Consider the following 16438-nt stretch of genomic DNA (forward strand, 5'->3'; position numbering starts at 1 on the left):
ACACACACACACACACACACACATATATGTAGATTGGCAGTTCACACCTAAAAACATAAACAGTAGGAGTCTTTGTTCCTCTAATTCACAGTCGAGGCCCCTCTGTTCCCATCAGGTGTGAAAAACGGCTGGGAATCTGTTTTAAAGTTGCATTATAGGTTTTTGAAAGTGGGAATCACATCACATAAAGAACTCCATTGATTTTGCTAACAAAGTTCAACACTTGAAACTAACCCCAGGAGAAACCCTTGTGTCGTATGATGTGACTTCTCTTTTCACTTGCATACCCATCTCTGAAGCAGTAGAAACCGTCAGAAAACAACTTCTACCAGACAAGGACTTAATCAACAGGACCAACTTCACCCCAGATCAGATCTGCACCCTGTTGGACCTCTGCCTCTCCACCACTTATTCCAAGTTCAATGACAGTTTTTACAGACAGAAGCACGGCTGTGCCATGGGATCTCCAGTGTCACCCATTGTTGCCAATCTCTACATGGAGGAAGTGGAATAGAGAGCCCTACACTCCTATGAGGGAACTAAGCCAAGCCATTGGTTCCGTTATGTGGATGACACCTGGGTCAAAATCCAAGCCAAGGAAATAGAAGCGTTCACCAGACACATTAACTCGGTCGATAACAACATCAAGTTCACCAGAGAGGATGCTAACGACAACAAGCTGCCTTTTTTGGACTGTTTGGTTCAAATGGAGAGAGAGGACAGCCTCAACATTGAAGTTTACAGAAAACCAACCCACACAGACCAGTATCTTCTGTTTGACTCCCACCATCCACTGGAACACAAACTCTCTGTCATCAGAACTTTACAACATCGGGCCGAATGCGTCCCCACGAAGACAGAAGGGAAGGAAAAGGAACTGAAACTCGTTCAAGAAGCTCTTCAAACATGTGGATATCCTAACTGGGCTTTTGTCAAGTCAGAGAGGAAATCTACAAAACACACTAATAAACAGAAAAAGGAGAACAGCAGACGTTAAAAACATTGTCATCCCTTATGTTGCTGGAGTATCAGAGAAATTCAGAAGGATCTTCAACAAACACAAGATTCCAGTACATTTCAAACCCAGCAGGACTCTCAGACAGAGGCTGGTCCACCCTAAGGACAAGACACCCATACACAAACAGAGTGGTGTAGTGTATGCGGTCCAGTGCAGCGAGGACTGTCCAGACCTCTACATTGGAGAAACTAAACAGCCTCTTCACAGACGCATGACTCAACACAGGAGAGCCAGCTCCACAGGACAAGACTCAGCTGTTCACCTCCACCTCACAGATAAGGGACACTCTTTTGAGGACCAAAATGTGCACATTTTGGACCGAGAACACAGATGATTTGAGAGGGGGGTGAAGGAAGCAATTTATGTAAAAAGAAAAAAGCCGTCTCTTAACAGAGGAGGAGGCCTCAGATTTCCACTTTCAAAAACCTATAATGCAACTTTAAAACAGATTCCCAGCTGGTTTTCACACCTGATGGGAACAGAGGGGCCTCGTCTGTGAATTAGAGGAACAAAGACTCCTACAGTTTAGGTTTTTAGGTGTGAACTGCCAATCTACATATATGTGTGTGTGTGTGTGTGTGTGTTATGTGTGTGTGTGTCTTATCTCACTCAGCCTTATAACCTGTATCTCTCACTCTCTGCTCTTTGAATTGAGAAAGCTCCTCGGATGAGGAGCGAAACGTCTTCTGTTACAAATAAAGTCCAGTTGTTTTTGTATTGAACGCTTTTTGAATTCATCATGTCCTGGATGACTGAGAATCTTCACCAGCATATCTCTCTTTTAAGCTCCATGTGGAAAACTTGGTAAAGAAAGTGAAAGTTAAACTGGGTTTCTTTTCCAGAAACAGATCCTGTCTAACTCTGAGTACTAGGAAACGCTTTGTATCTGTGACTTTCCTTCCCTCCATTGATTACAGTGACATCATTTACATGAACGCTCCTACAAGAACCCTGCAGATGTTGGATGCTGTCTATCATGGTGCACTAAGATTCATAACTGGCTGTGATTATCGTACCCACCACTGCACACTGTATTCACTGGTTAACTGGACATTGTTAACTTCACGCAGACTCTCTCACTGGTACATTTTCATCTTTAAATCACTTCTTGGTCTGCTGCCTTCATACATCTCCTCCTACATGTCTCTGCGTGAGTGCAGCTACATCGTGCGTTCTCAGGACATTATTACCTGCAGTGTTCCCTCAGTGAGGACTGAACTTGGCAAAAGGGCCTTCTCCTTCTCGCTCCTGTTTCCTGGAATATCTTGCAAAAAGACCTGAAGCTCTCGACCTTGACCTCTCTAAGTGGCTTCAAACATCTGTTAAGTTCATGGCAAGAACCAATACAGACATGTTCCTGTTTTTAGTTTTCTACAACGCCTTTTCGCTACTTTTTTCCTTTTGACTGTCCTTTTGGTTGCCATTTTATTTTAATTTTTGTAAAAAAAAAAAAAAATCTGTATGCCTCTTATATGATTGTCCATTGTTGTCATCATTCTTTGTTGAAATCAGGTCTCTCTTGGAAATGAGTCCCAGAGGCTCAATGGGATTAACCTGTCTAAATAAAGGTTGAATGAATGAATTATAGATTGGTGTGTGTGTCGACTAAGATTGATTAGCTGTAGTGACCACTATATTTTCTTCAAATGTTACTCACTGCATATGATTTGAACGGTCTCTTACATTGCAGCGATGACTCTCAGCCTGTCGTGCAGTTTTAGCCACAACCTCCAAACTTCAGCACATTATCTACAAACTGCCTGAACTAAAGGCAGCTTTGTGTTTTCTGAGCTCACTTGATTGAATCAGCTCCAGAAGTTGTAAAAGAACATGATTATTTTCTTCTAATCAGTTGTTCATGAGATATTTTGCTAACACACACAAACCTCAGTCTTCTACTCTTATCAGTAGTCAGGCTGTTGAGGCAACAGGTCCAGGGGAGAACCCCCACACCTCCCTCTCCACAGACACTCTCCAGCTCCTCCTGGGGGACTCCGAGGTTTTACACCGTCCCTCCTGTGAGATTTGAGTCTTCCCCGGGGCCTCGTATAAGAGGGGCCTGGATTACCTCCAAAGGGAGGCGTCCTAAGCTATGGAAGCAAATGTGTCTCAATTTTCAAATTAAAATGGATTAATAGAAATGCTTTCCATTTTCAAAATAAAGCTGCACGTTTTCACTCATAAATAAAATTAAAAATAAATCATCCAAACTGCATTTTCATTTTCTTCTCCAAGACTGCTCATTTCTTTCGATGTGGAGGAGCAGAGGTTCTACTCCGAGCTCCACCAGGTGGTGAAGCTCCTCCGCCCCATCTCTGAGCAAAGCAGCGCCATCATTACCAGGGCTGGAATTACATGTACTTACCTTATGTAATTATACATTTTGTGTACTTTGTAATTTGTTAAACTATGCCAATCTATGCTTTTACTAGAGTATGTTTTATGTGAAGTATTGTACTTGGTTACATTGGAGATCCCATCTGACGGAGTAGAAAATGTTAATGTAAATATGTGAGATGAAATGAGGTGGTGAAAATAAAAAGCACACTCGACTCGACGGGCCACTTCGTCATCTAGAGTGGAGTGAAACCAGCAGACCAGTCAGCTCGTCACCCGATGACTGGCAGCCAGTTAAACCTCCACTGACATTGTTGAACTGTGGGAGTCGAACTAAAATGTATTAAAATAAAATCCTGGACATTTTCATTTCATTTATTTATTTATTTAAATTAGGACAATGCATATTAACCAACATGTCAGCAGTAAGCATTAAATGTAAATATGCTGGAGTTAGCACAATAGATAATTTTCATCCGTTGTCCTAAGGCAGGGAAGAACAAGAAATATCCCAGATAATAATACAAACGTCACCTATATAACACATAACACAACATGAAATTACAATAAAGATATGATGTCATAAGATAATAGACAAAGTAATCTACATGAGTGCACCTCTGGTTAGTTTTCAGCCAAAGTTTCAGAGAGTTTTTAAAGCTGGAGTACGTGCCACAGTTCCTGATGGAAACTGGCAGTGTGTTCCACGACTGCGTGCCTCTGATGGACACCACCATTCGGCAAAATTTAGTCCTGCGCCGCTGTACATCACAATCTCCTCTGGTCAGCACTCTTGTGTTTACTGTACTTGTTTTTATTACTTGTAAAATACATTAAAGGAGGAGTAGCAAGTCCATTTAAAACTTTAAAAATCAGGCAAGCATCCATAAAAGTCTGATAGCTATCAAAATCCAGAATGTTGTACTTACTTATGTTACAATAATGATACTGTAAAAGCGTTTTGACAAAAATGTTCAATGTTTTCTTAAAAAAGATGTTAGGGGCTTTAAAATGGCCTCTGAAGTGTGAGACCATGTAGTATAACAATAGGCTATATGTTGAAGATCATGGCATGCATGTACGCCTTTGCTGATTCTGTTGTCAGAGAGGGTCTTATATGTTTGAAGTTTGACACATTAAGGTTAATTATATGTGAAATTCTCTTTACATGCTGCTTGAAATTTAGATTGGAATCAAAAGTGACTCCAAGGTATTTAAATTGTTCAACCACATCTAATGTCTTGCCATTGACTAACACATACGGTTGCTCATTATCTACTGGCAGCCGAGAGAAAAACGTACATACTGGGTTTTTTTTTTATGTTGAGATGTAGACAGGAGTCCTGGAGCCAGTGAGACACCGGCATCATAGGACTAGAAAGCACAGCAGCAGCTTCATTTTTTTGTTTTTCCATGAACATACAATACATTACAGCTTCATCTGCGTATAATTGCATTTGTACAGTTTTGCAAAAATTTGGTAAATCATTAACATATAGGCTAAATGAGATTGGTCCCAGTACTGAGCCTTGTGGGACTCCAGCTGAGCAGGTAAGAAAGGTAGATTGTGAGTTTTCTATTTGTACTGCTTGTTTCTGTCAGACATATGATTTCATCCAGCAGAGGGCACTGTTATAGAAATTAAAATGAGTTAGTTTAGCAAGAACAACATTGTGGTTGATGGTGTCAAAAGCACATTTCAGGTCAAGGAACACAGCACCCACAAAGCCGCCCTGATCTAGAAGCTGTTTGAGACATGTTCAAGAGACGCTCTGACACCATTCTGCTGTTAGCCTGTAGTTTGTTTAAAATGGGCAAATATCCTATCCTGTTAAAACCAAACCATAAAGATAATGGTTTGTAAACTCAATCATCTAGGAAGATAAAAACAAAAGGTTAAATCATGTCATCTGGACCAGTGTCTTTAAGGGAGACCATCAAGATATTATTTAACTAGAGAACTGGAAGCTGGAAGTTGAGGCCACAATGGATGGTTTTCTCTACTGGGCTGGGTCCAGGACAAGTCCCACTTCTCCTGTAAATAAACGAGTCACTAAAATACACTTCAGTTTTATCCTGGTGCATGCTCAATAATCCAGGTAGAACAATCTAAAAAAAAGTGAAATCTGGTCCTCTGGACGGGTTAAAAAAAAAATAAAATTGTAGAAACGTTTAGTCTTTCATCTGAAAGACTTCTTCAGTCTTTGTTTTCTTCAGCTGTTGATTTTTGTTGACTGACGCAGCTCTTACCTTTCAGATGTTCAAATATTAGATTTTAATTTCAGTCATTTATTAGCCTGGGACTGTCACAGACAGTTGGTGCATTGTGGGTGGAGACAGGACGTACGTGTCAAAGATGCATCCCCACAACCACTAGACTGAGGAACAGCTTCTACCCTGAAGCTGTTAGACTCATGAATACCTAATCAGTATTATCACTGTGAGAAAAAATAAATCACTAATACCACTTGATTGTTGATATGTGTTGCTGACTATCCATGTTGCTGATCTCATGCTGCTGATTTATTTCATGCTGCTTGTTTGTACTCAACCGCTCAGACTCATGTTCGTGCTGCTGTTCAGTGTATTGTTTCTGTACTAGTTCTTAGTGTATTCTTAGTTTAGCGTATTTCTTAGTTCATATCTTAGATCTTATTACTGTTTTTCTTTTTTTATTTATTTAGCCTTTATTTATACAGGTAGTCTCATTGAGCCACGAGAACTCATTTTCAAGAGAGACCTGTTTTAGGGAACAGATGATGGGGGTTAAGGGCCTTGCTCATGGGCCCAGGGTGGGGCGAATGAGGGTGGGGGCAAGTGTGAGTGTTTCACCTACCCCACCCACAATTTTTTTGATGTTGTTGGGGCCGGGGCGTGAACCGGCGATCTTCGGATCACAGGCCCACACCTCTAACCTCTGCGCCACCACTCCCCCATATTTTTCCATATTTTTCCCGCACTCCACACACTTTATATTTTATACTTTTGTTGGATGTAACTGGGACCCTGTGTACACAATTTTGTTCCACCACATGCACCACATATGATGTGAATGACAAATAAAGAATCTTTGACTTTGATGTCCCAGAGTCTGCAGCCTTTGGCTCCACAAATATAACATGGCAAAACTTAATAAAATCACATTTTGGCTTCAATTTTGAATAAACAAAACAAAACAAAATAAAATCAGAGTTGTTTCGTCCATCTGTGTTTTTGGTGATAAACCAACTGAAATGGATGTTTTGTTTTCCATAACAGACTCTGACGTCGCTGAGATAGTTGAACATCTCTGCAGCAGCAGGGCAGTGTGTGGATGAGACCCATCATGAGTGTCTTAGTTTTAAACGTCTCCGTGCAGCCAGGGGGCAGAGTCCGGTTCGGTGGCCTCAGGAGTCGCAGATGATGTGGTCCTGTTGGCTTCATCGTACCGTAATCTCCAGCTCTCACTGGAGCAGTTCACAGCTGAATGTGAAGCGGCTGAGATGAGGATCAGCACCTCCAAATCTGAGGCCATGGTCCTCACTTGGCAAGGGGGGGGGGGGGGGGGGGGGGGGCTCTCTCCTCCAGGTTGGGAGGTGCTGCCTCCAGTGGAGTTTTGTTCATGAGTCAGGGAGGAATGGAGAGTGAGACTGTCAGGTGGATTGGTGCAGCTTCAACAGGGGAGAGGTGGAGCAGAGGTTACAGAAGGAGAGTCTGAGATTGGAAGGTCGACAGTTCGATCCCCCATACAGACATCAAAATGTGGGTGGGAAAGGTGAAAGACACACACCTGACTCCACCCTCATTTGCCCCACTCTGGGCCCCCACTTAACCCCCACCATCTGCTCCTCTGGGCACCCTGGATAGCAGCTCTCTGCTCCACACAGAGGGCTGTGGTAGTGTCAGGAAGAACATCTGGTATAAAAACAATCACCAAGTCTTTGTGTGTTAGTTCACTGTGGCGACTCCTGAAGAAGGGAGCAGCTGAAAGAAGAACCAGTGCAGCTTCTACAGTATTGTGGAGTCTGTGCCGGTCTGTTGTGGTGAAGAGGGAGCTGAGCTGGAAGGAAAAGCTGTTTTCTGGTTGATCTACGTTCCTACCCTCACCTATGGTCATGGACTCTGGGTAGGAGGAGATCATGGATACAGGAGGTTGAAATGAGTTTCTCTGCAGGGTAGCTGCTCTCCCTTAGAGACAGGGTGAGGAGTTCACTTATCCAGGACTGCCGCTCTTCCACATCCAGAGGAGCCAATTGAGGTGGTTCAGACATCTGGTAAGGACCCTGGACGCCTCTCGGGCAGGTCCAACTGTTAGATGGTGGGAAAGATCCAGGACACGCTGGACAGACCACGTCTCTCAGCTGATCTGGGAACACCTTGGAGTCCTCCCAGAGGAGCTGGAAGAGGAGGCTGTGGAGAGACGTCTGGAGCTTCCTGCTCAGGCTGCTGGATGGACGGTTTGTACTTAAGGCTTCAAACTACAGTTTGGCTAATTTTAGCCTTTAGCTACATTTTTACAAAGTATACCTTGTACCTACACTTTTGCTAATTTTAAATTCAGTTTAGTTTAAACATTTGTTTTGCATTTCAACGCCCAATCGCCAAATTTTATCACATTTTGAGTTTACAGAAGCAGCCTGACCCGGTTCTGTTCTGACATTCTGCTGCAGAATCTTCACAAACACACAGGTAAAGAGCTGAAAGTCCTGTTTTTAATGTAGGTGTATGAAGAACTGACTCTACAGCGACTCAAGAACATCATGTGGCTCCTCCTGCTGCCTGAGCAGTTTGTAGGATCTGGATGAAACGCAGTGAATTGACAAATCTTTATTCCAAAACAGGTACAAAGTCAAATACACACCACCCTCTGGGATTCAATCAGACCAACAGCACAACGAGCCACTTTCAAACAACCCCCGGCCTCTGAAAATAATTAAACAAGACTGAACAAAAATCCATTTTCTTCACGAGACTGAGTCAAATCTGGAGTTGAGAAAATCAATCAGAGGAAAAACAAAACCCCAGGAAGGTGCAGAGCGACACCCGGCGGACCCCAGGGTTGATGCCTCCAACTCCCCCGATCCATCGCAGCTTTGACATGAGCTCACCACCGACTGAGACAAATATAAATAAAGACAAACTCCAAGCATTTTCAGGCAGACGAGAGGAAAACTCAAATACAGTCGTGGTTCTCCTGAAGAGACTTCTGCAATCATCTGGTTCAGTTGTCTCCAACCTTAAGGACAAATCTGTGTCGGATGAAAAGTGACTACATGAGCAGATTTATTTAAATCCTGGTTGAGCACTGATAGATGCTGCTGGTCATTTTCAGGCTGTAACGACAAACCATCATCTGGACCGGTGGAGGCCCGTTTAGAGACAACAGACTGAATCCATTCGTGACTCGTGATCAAGAAACATAAAAAAGACAAAGGTTTAACTACAGCATCTGATTTCCTACTCAAATATACAACTAGTTCTCTTGATGATGGGTAAACATCAGTTAAACATATAAACTAAAGAGTTCGAGGACGAGAAGAAAAGAAGTGCATCATTTGATTTGCTCAGTCTGAGATCAAACCACGTCCAGCGTACGAGCGAAGCACGGAGGACACGCTCAGCAGGACGAGGTTCACTAACAGCTACATACATCAACGTCTTTACATCAAAGCTCATGCACATGATAACTGCAGGACTGACAGCTAAAAGTAGACATTTGTGACCAAGCTGCAGTTACAGAACAACTTGCACATTACCAGTAAGGCACATGGCGTGGATTAAAAAAAAAGCACATAAATCTGCACAGGCACAGCAGAGAAGGTACACTGGGGTTTAAAGCAACAACCCCCCCAGAGGCGAGTTCTGTGATAAAATCCATTGTCTGTGGCCCTTTGCTCCTCGGCTTTTTACTATTTCCCATAAAACTTCTTGTTGAGGAGGAAAATCAGCAGGTTGACGTTGACGGTGGCTCTGTCGAAGAGCTTCATGACGGCCACGCCTTCGTACTGCAGCTGCAGGAGATCCTGACACAAAGAGACGAGACAAAAACGTTAAACTCTGCTTCAGCTTCCAGTGAAGGCGGCCGAGGGCAGATACAGGAACGGGTTGTCGCCCGCCACAGTTTTAGGCTCCGTGTGCACGACACGGTTCTTAAGTGAAACCGCAGCCTTTCTGCAGCGGCTCTGTTCATTTACAGACAACAGCCCCCGTTCTCTGAAAGATCCAGGTCTCAGAGGGGGCAGTTTCAGGGGAACCCCCCAGAGAGGTGTGAAATGCCCCATAAGTGTGAAGTTGCACTCCAAAGTTTTTCTGCACTAACAACAGTTATAATATACGATGGAGCTTTAGGGCCACGCTAAGAAAATTAGTTGTTAAAGCCATAAAATTATGAGAATAAAGATGAATAAATTCTTAATATTATGAGAATAAAGTCATAGGAGACTAATTTTTTTTTACAGCTCTCTTATTTATTTTTCCACGAATCAGATGCACAACTCGACCTGTCAATCAATCCAGTAGGCATGTCAGCAAATGACTAATCCAAAGCTAAATGCTCCTTACCTGCAGAGCTGCTGCAGCCCATCAGAGCGTACCACCTTACTGTCAGCAGGTTCAAAGTCCTGATTCTGAGAATAATCTGATGCTGATGTGCTCACAGATTAACTATCTCCTTATTTGTAAAATCAATACCAAAGTATAACTTAACAAGATGCTCAACATTCTTCAATGTACCACAGTTAAAATGCAGTAAACCTGCTTTATCATGCCGGAGTTCGGATAATATTACGACTCATTTAGCTTTGGATTGGTCAGGTCACGTCGTGGATCAGACTCATGAAAAAAATCATTCAAATAACCAAACGAGAGCTACAAAAAAAAAAAAAGGTTTCGTACAACTTCATCCATCCATCCATTTTCTTTACCCGCTTATTCCATTTTGGGTCACGGGGGTCGCTGGTGCCCATGTCCAGCAATCACTGTGCAAGGGGCGGGGTACACCCTGGACGGGTCGCAAGTCCATCACAGGGACACATAGAGACAAACGAGACAAACAACCATTCACTCTCTCACTCACACCTAGGGACAATTTAGAGTTACCAATCAGTCTAACATGCATGTTTTTGGTCTGTGGGAGGAAACTGGAGTACCCGGAGAAAACCCACACACGCACGGAGAGAACATGCAAACTCCACCCAGAAAGGCCCCTGGACCGGGGTTTGAACCAGGGACCTGCTCGCTGAGAGGCAGCAGCTCTACCAGTTGCGTTTCGTACAACTTGATTCTCGTAATATTAAGACTTTATTTGACTTTATTCTCGTAATTTCATGGATTTTGTTTTTTCTTAGCGTGGCCATAAAGCTCCTTCGTAGTAATAAATGTCAGAGAGCAGAGTGTTTTTGTGCTGCTCACCCTTTTTCAGCTTGTAGGAGCAAAACCAATAAAATCCAGTTACAAAGAGACATTGGTGTACTCACCAGTTTGAACCAACTGTCATGCAGATGCTGCATGATGAATGCAGCTGAGCCTTCAGGGTTGCCAGATAAATTTAAAATGTATTATTTACCACCTGTTGTTGTTGTTGTTAAGCACTTTGATAACAGGTTCTGTTTTAAATGTGCTCTATAAATAAAGTTGACCTGACCTTTTCTGTGCACGTGTTCAACAAACAACACACACCTCATCTTCGAATATCTTTACTCAGCACATGTGACGGTTTAAGTCAAAATACCATCATTTTAAAGTCACAGTAATTCATAATTTCTTATCTGGTGTTATATCAGGACATGTCTTTTATCCCCCACATTAAAAACGTTACTAGAACCGCCTTCTTCCATCTGTGTAATATCACTAAAATTAGAAACATCTTATCTAAAAATGATGCAGAAAAACTGGTCCATGCATTTGTCACGTCTAGACTGGACTATGCAATGGTTTATTATCTGGGTGTCCACAAATACGTCTTTAAAACGTCTTCAGTTGATCCAAAATGCTGCTGAGAGCACTTTACTCTCGACTGCAGGCTTACTCACAATTCCTAGAGTTTACAAAAGCAGAATGGGAGGAAGATCTTTCATTTATCAGGCTCCTCTCTTGTGGAACCAACTTCCAGTTTCTGTCCATGAGGCTGACACATTGTCCAGTTTTAAGACTGGGATTAAGACTTTCCTTCTTGATAAATCCTATAGTTAGGGCTGACTTGGGTTTCCTGAGCTATTCCTTATCCTATGCTGTTATAACCTTAAGACTACTGGGAACATATTGACCTCATTCCATCAAACGAACAGTTATAAATACATACAAATGAATAGTTTGTATTTTTAATTATTATTTATTAACGTGTGATTTTTGTCTTTTTTTCCTCCTAGAGAACATCTGATGTCCTCCATCCTGGACCTGTCAATGTGTTCGTTCCTCCTTCCTGTTCTTCTCAAACCAGCTGGTCGAAGCAGATGACCACTTGTCCTGAGTCTGGTTCTGCTAAAGGTTTCTTCCTCATAAGAGAATTTTCCTTTCCACTGTCGCCTTCATGCTTGTTCAAGATGAGAGTTCTGTGATGGAGTTAAACTCAAAACAGTCTCATCCTCAGATAAATAATGTTAAATTATTATTTTTATATATGAATTTCTGTTCAGTGCTCTGATATGACTTCTGTTGTGACTGGTGCTATATAAATAAACTGAACTGATCTGGCAACACAACTGACGTGGAAACTACAGGTTTTTGGGTAAACTGGCTCATTTTTTGTTTATCACCCTCAGTAAACAATTAAAACACATCGTTTCCAGAGATTGTTCTCGTGTAAACGAGGCCTTTGACTCAAACCTTGACATCATGTTACACACTCTGCACCAAGACAAGGTTCAGCTTAATACTCTGGCAGCCCAGTACCTGATATTCTAACTGTAACGTCTCCAAATGGACACCCATGAGCTTGGCTTTCACATCAAACACTCCAACAGCTTCCGATGGAGAGATCTCAAAAATAACGTTCTTGTACCTGTGAGAAAAAAAACAACAAAACAACAAATGAGATTATAAACATGTTGGCTGATTAAAAAACACAGATTGGCCTACGGTTGTGCAGAGCTCACTGGTTGGGCTGCAGATCATCTATGGAGATCAGAACCCCCTTCTCATGGAGCCGGGCTGCCGTGTATTTCTGGGAAACCTGTTTGCTCTTCTTGGTCTTGTTGTCTCCGAGCTTCTTGGACAACCTGAGAGGAACAAAACAACAAAGTAAAAAGATGAATCTGTCAGCACACAGAGCTGGCCTTCTGTTGCAGTGTACAACAATCCCATGATGCCTTTCTTCACGCTCAGCTGATGGTGTGCTGCTTCAAACTGCAGCACTAAAACGTGTCAGCTAACTAAATAAATAAGAGCAAACCTCGTTGTCCTCCCTCCACCCGTGCTCTGTAACCAACTTCCTCATGAATCCAAAGAATTTAGGACATATAAGTGGGCTCTGACAGCTCTTTAATGTGTATATTTTAGGACTTTAAAATATTTTAAATTACTTTGTAAAGCTATGCAGTGGTGCTGAAAAGCAGTGTTGGGTGTAAGGGGCAGCAGGAGACAAATCATCATCTCGTCCCTCGTGGCTTCAGTAAACATTTTATAAATCTCTTCAGGCTCTCAACAGCTGCTTCACATATTTCATGACAGAGCTGTCATTACTTAGGTCAAACCATGAAAATACCACCTGTAATCTCAAGAGTACCGTAATGTCCGGACTATAAGCCGCTACTTTCTCCAAACACTATGAACACCTCATCTTATACAATGCTGCGGCTAATTTATGGATTTAAATTTGTATTTTTTTTTGACAGGTTAACGAGCTTCATGCAGCCGAAACATTTGGCCTCATCACACCCGGGCGCTCACATTAGCTGCCCAGTACATGTCTCTCTTGGGGTGGGGGTCCTTGTGACTCAATGAGACTACCTGTATAAATACAGGTAAAAAAAAATCTGACCAATGAACTTATCGAACAGGTTCTCTCCTCCCCTGAATACCCCATGAAGTATTTACAGCCACTTGACATCGGTGTGAATCGTGCATTAATGTGGCACTCGGAGCTCAGTGGGAGGCTTGGAAGACTGGAGGCGAGAAATCGTTTAACAGAACTGGCTGCATGCGAAAAGCAACTTTTGCTCAAGTCTGCCAGTGGATCCTGACAGAGGAGCAGTGTGAAACAATCCTCCATCACCAACGGGTTTCGACAGCATAAGTTGTCCTCCTTCCTCATGTGCAGTAGAGGATGAGATTTTTTCAGGAGTCCTGCGGGTCACGGGACTCCAGCAAGATTCCAGCAGGACAGGAGTCAACTTTATTATAACTCACAGGATTGGGATGGGACAGGACGAAACGTTAGCAGGAACAGACAGGAGCGGGAACCAACAAATAAGACAAAACAATAAATACATAAATAAAATAAAACTTTGGACAGGCACCACTATTTTGTGGTATTTTTCCTATAAGCCTTCACTCTGGAATACCAGACTTGCAATTCTCCAGTCTGTACTGTGTTATACACAAAGTAATGAATGGGCAGAAGATTAAATCAAATTCAATGTATTTCCTAAAGACTAAATGGAAGAAAAAAAACCCGGAAAAAACAAAAACAGGAGCAGTACAGGAGTGGGAGTCAATCTGAATGGGAGCAGGAGTCATGTTACCAGGAGTGGGATAGGACAGGAGTGAAAAGCCACTCCGGTGTCATCCTCTACTGCACAGTGTGCAGGAGGAAGATGACGATAGCGATCAATCACTTCCTGGTAGGATACTGTATTATTTTTTTATTTTTTACATCAGGCGTGTCATTCCCCGATCTGTTACTGAAGTACAATCCATAGTGTATTTCCAGGTCGCACGGATCGTCATCGTTTATGAATAAACACCGTCTTAATTTACTTAGAAAAGTACGTGCTCTCTCTCCACTGATCTTGATGTAGCTGATTTACGCCACTCGTATTTCTGTTACAATCATTGATTAAGATGATATGCGACACATTAGTTCTGACCCCCAGCCTGGGCTGAATGAGAAAACCCTGCAAGACACAGAATTAATTATTTCCATGGTGAAACAGCGCCACTCAGTGGTGAAGCTGCGTATCATTTTAACTATAACGTAAATATGTCAATGATTTTAACGGAAATACGAGTGGCGTAAATTAGCAACAAGAAGATCGGTGCAGATACAGCACATACTTTTCTAAGTAAATTAAGACAGTTCTTATTCATAAACGGAATTATACCTGTACATTTTCCTTAATCTAGCATATTCAACGATGATCCATGCGACCCGGAAGTAGGGTCCTTTTAGCGCATGCACAAATGAGCTACACTACGGATCGTGCTTCCGTAACAGATCGGGGAATAACAAGCCGTGTTACAGGCACTGTTCAGAAAAAATATTTACTGTACATATTTGTGTAAGTTACTGGTACATATTTAAGTGTACATATCTCATGTTACAACATGAACACCCACAGCTTATAGACAAGTGTGGCCTATATATATGTACAAAATTATTATTTTATTTAGTGGGCGTGGCTTATATTCAGGTGCGCTCAATAGTCCAGGAATTACGGTACGTGTTGTGAATGACCCTCTGCTTCAACCACACCTGAATATTTTAGCACAACACGTGAACAAGAGTACGCAGAGTACAATACGGCACATTATACACCTGCAGAGTGGACGGCAATCTATAGCAATACCTGGATAAGATAAGACCTTGTATAACTTTGACCTTGATTTGTGGCCTTGACTTGAAGCTGGGGTGATGAAAAGTGTACTTGACACTGTTTTGTGATGATGCATGTGTGTATCAAGTTACATTAAATTAATTTGAGTGGATCAGAAGTTATGGCCCAGATAAAAGAAAGTTTACATACGTCATAATAAAAAACTGAATTATTTGTGTTGGCTAACGTCTGTTAGCCGTGGTGTCTGTCATACACTGGCTCAACTAGACCAGCTGGAGATGTACATCCACTGCAGGTAAGACACTAACTACACAAAGTAACAAGAGGCGACTGTTCTTCTGGGAGACGTGCTGGCTGGCGCTGACTCACTTGCCCTTGCTGGCCAGGTTGTCCATGCAAGTCTTGATGTACTGGTTGTAGGAGTCGATCTGCATGTTGTAAAAACTGGTCTTTGAGTTCAAGCCTGTGTTGGTCTGTTGAAGCTTCACCAGCTCGGCCTTCCTGCGCTGCCGATACCGTCTCTGGTTCCTGATGTCCTGCACACACACACACACACACACACACTGACTTTAAATACTGACGATTCTTTTCTGTTGAAGCTCTCCTGTCGGAGTGAGACGGTGTTTAAACCTTGGCGATGTCGTTGATCAGGTCCTGGTAGCGGTTCTCAGGGTGGACCTTCCCCAGCTCCGCCAGCCTCTGCAGGTTACTCTTGATCTTGTCCTTCTTGCCCTGCAGAGTCAGGCTGTCGTCCACCACCGGTTTGACCTGCTTCATCTTCTCTGGAGTCTTTGCGTCTCTGATGGCCCTCCGCTGCATGGCCCGCTGATACTCTGCTTCCTGAAAACACAGCGTGGACTTCAGATCTTCTTCAACTCAAATATTTAACATGCTGAATGAAAGAGCACCTTCATGATACTCAGCCTCTGTAAACAATTCTACACCACTGTAATAATAACTTCCTGTAGATAAATGGAGCTGCAGCTAAAAGACATGACAGCAGAGATTCTCCAATCATTTCTAGGGCCTACATGTTTCCATTTTCCCCAAATAGGATGTTGTCAACGTGCTGGGAAGTGGGTTTGAACGTTAGAAATTACAGAAAGAAGTCAGTGTTTGTCATCTAGCACGTTGGAGAAATGACTTCCTGTTCTCTGCCTGAAGGCAGAGCTGGATTTATCCACTTCCATTAAACAAACACTGCAGTGAAGAGGTTTGAATTATTAATGTTCAGCAGCAAAACCACAGGATCAGAAGGTCCGTATCATCAGATGAGGACCTGACCTGTTCTGGACTGGCTGTCAAATCCAGGATCTCCGTCAGGGTCTCTCCAGGCTGGAACCGGATCACATCCACGATGAGTCTCTTGGTGCTGGAAGCCGACAGACCAAGA

The 16438-nt window shown here is 42.7% G+C and overlaps 1 protein-coding gene across 1 annotated transcript in view; it reads right to left on the reverse strand.

Annotated features, from left to right (window-relative positions):
- Positions 1-8146: 8146 nt before the first annotated feature.
- iqgap1 (IQ motif containing GTPase activating protein 1) overlaps positions 8147-16438 on the reverse strand; it is a 104877-nt gene continuing 96585 nt past the window's right edge. Inside the window, exons 32-37 of the mRNA XM_037692225.1 lie at positions 16330-16417; positions 15676-15885; positions 15415-15581; positions 12427-12549; positions 12224-12332; positions 8147-9357 (exon numbers count right to left, since the gene is read on the reverse strand). Coding sequence (XP_037548153.1) covers positions 9244-9357; positions 12224-12332; positions 12427-12549; positions 15415-15581; positions 15676-15885; positions 16330-16417 — 811 coding nt within the window. The 3' untranslated portion in view covers positions 8147-9243. The remainder of the gene's footprint in view (positions 9358-12223; positions 12333-12426; positions 12550-15414; positions 15582-15675; positions 15886-16329; positions 16418-16438) is intronic.

Source organism: Nematolebias whitei, chromosome 2 (genome assembly GCF_014905685.2).
Source record: "Nematolebias whitei isolate Nwh7 chromosome 2, NemWhi1, whole genome shotgun sequence".
Lineage (NCBI taxonomy): Eukaryota > Metazoa > Chordata > Actinopteri > Cyprinodontiformes > Rivulidae > Nematolebias > Nematolebias whitei.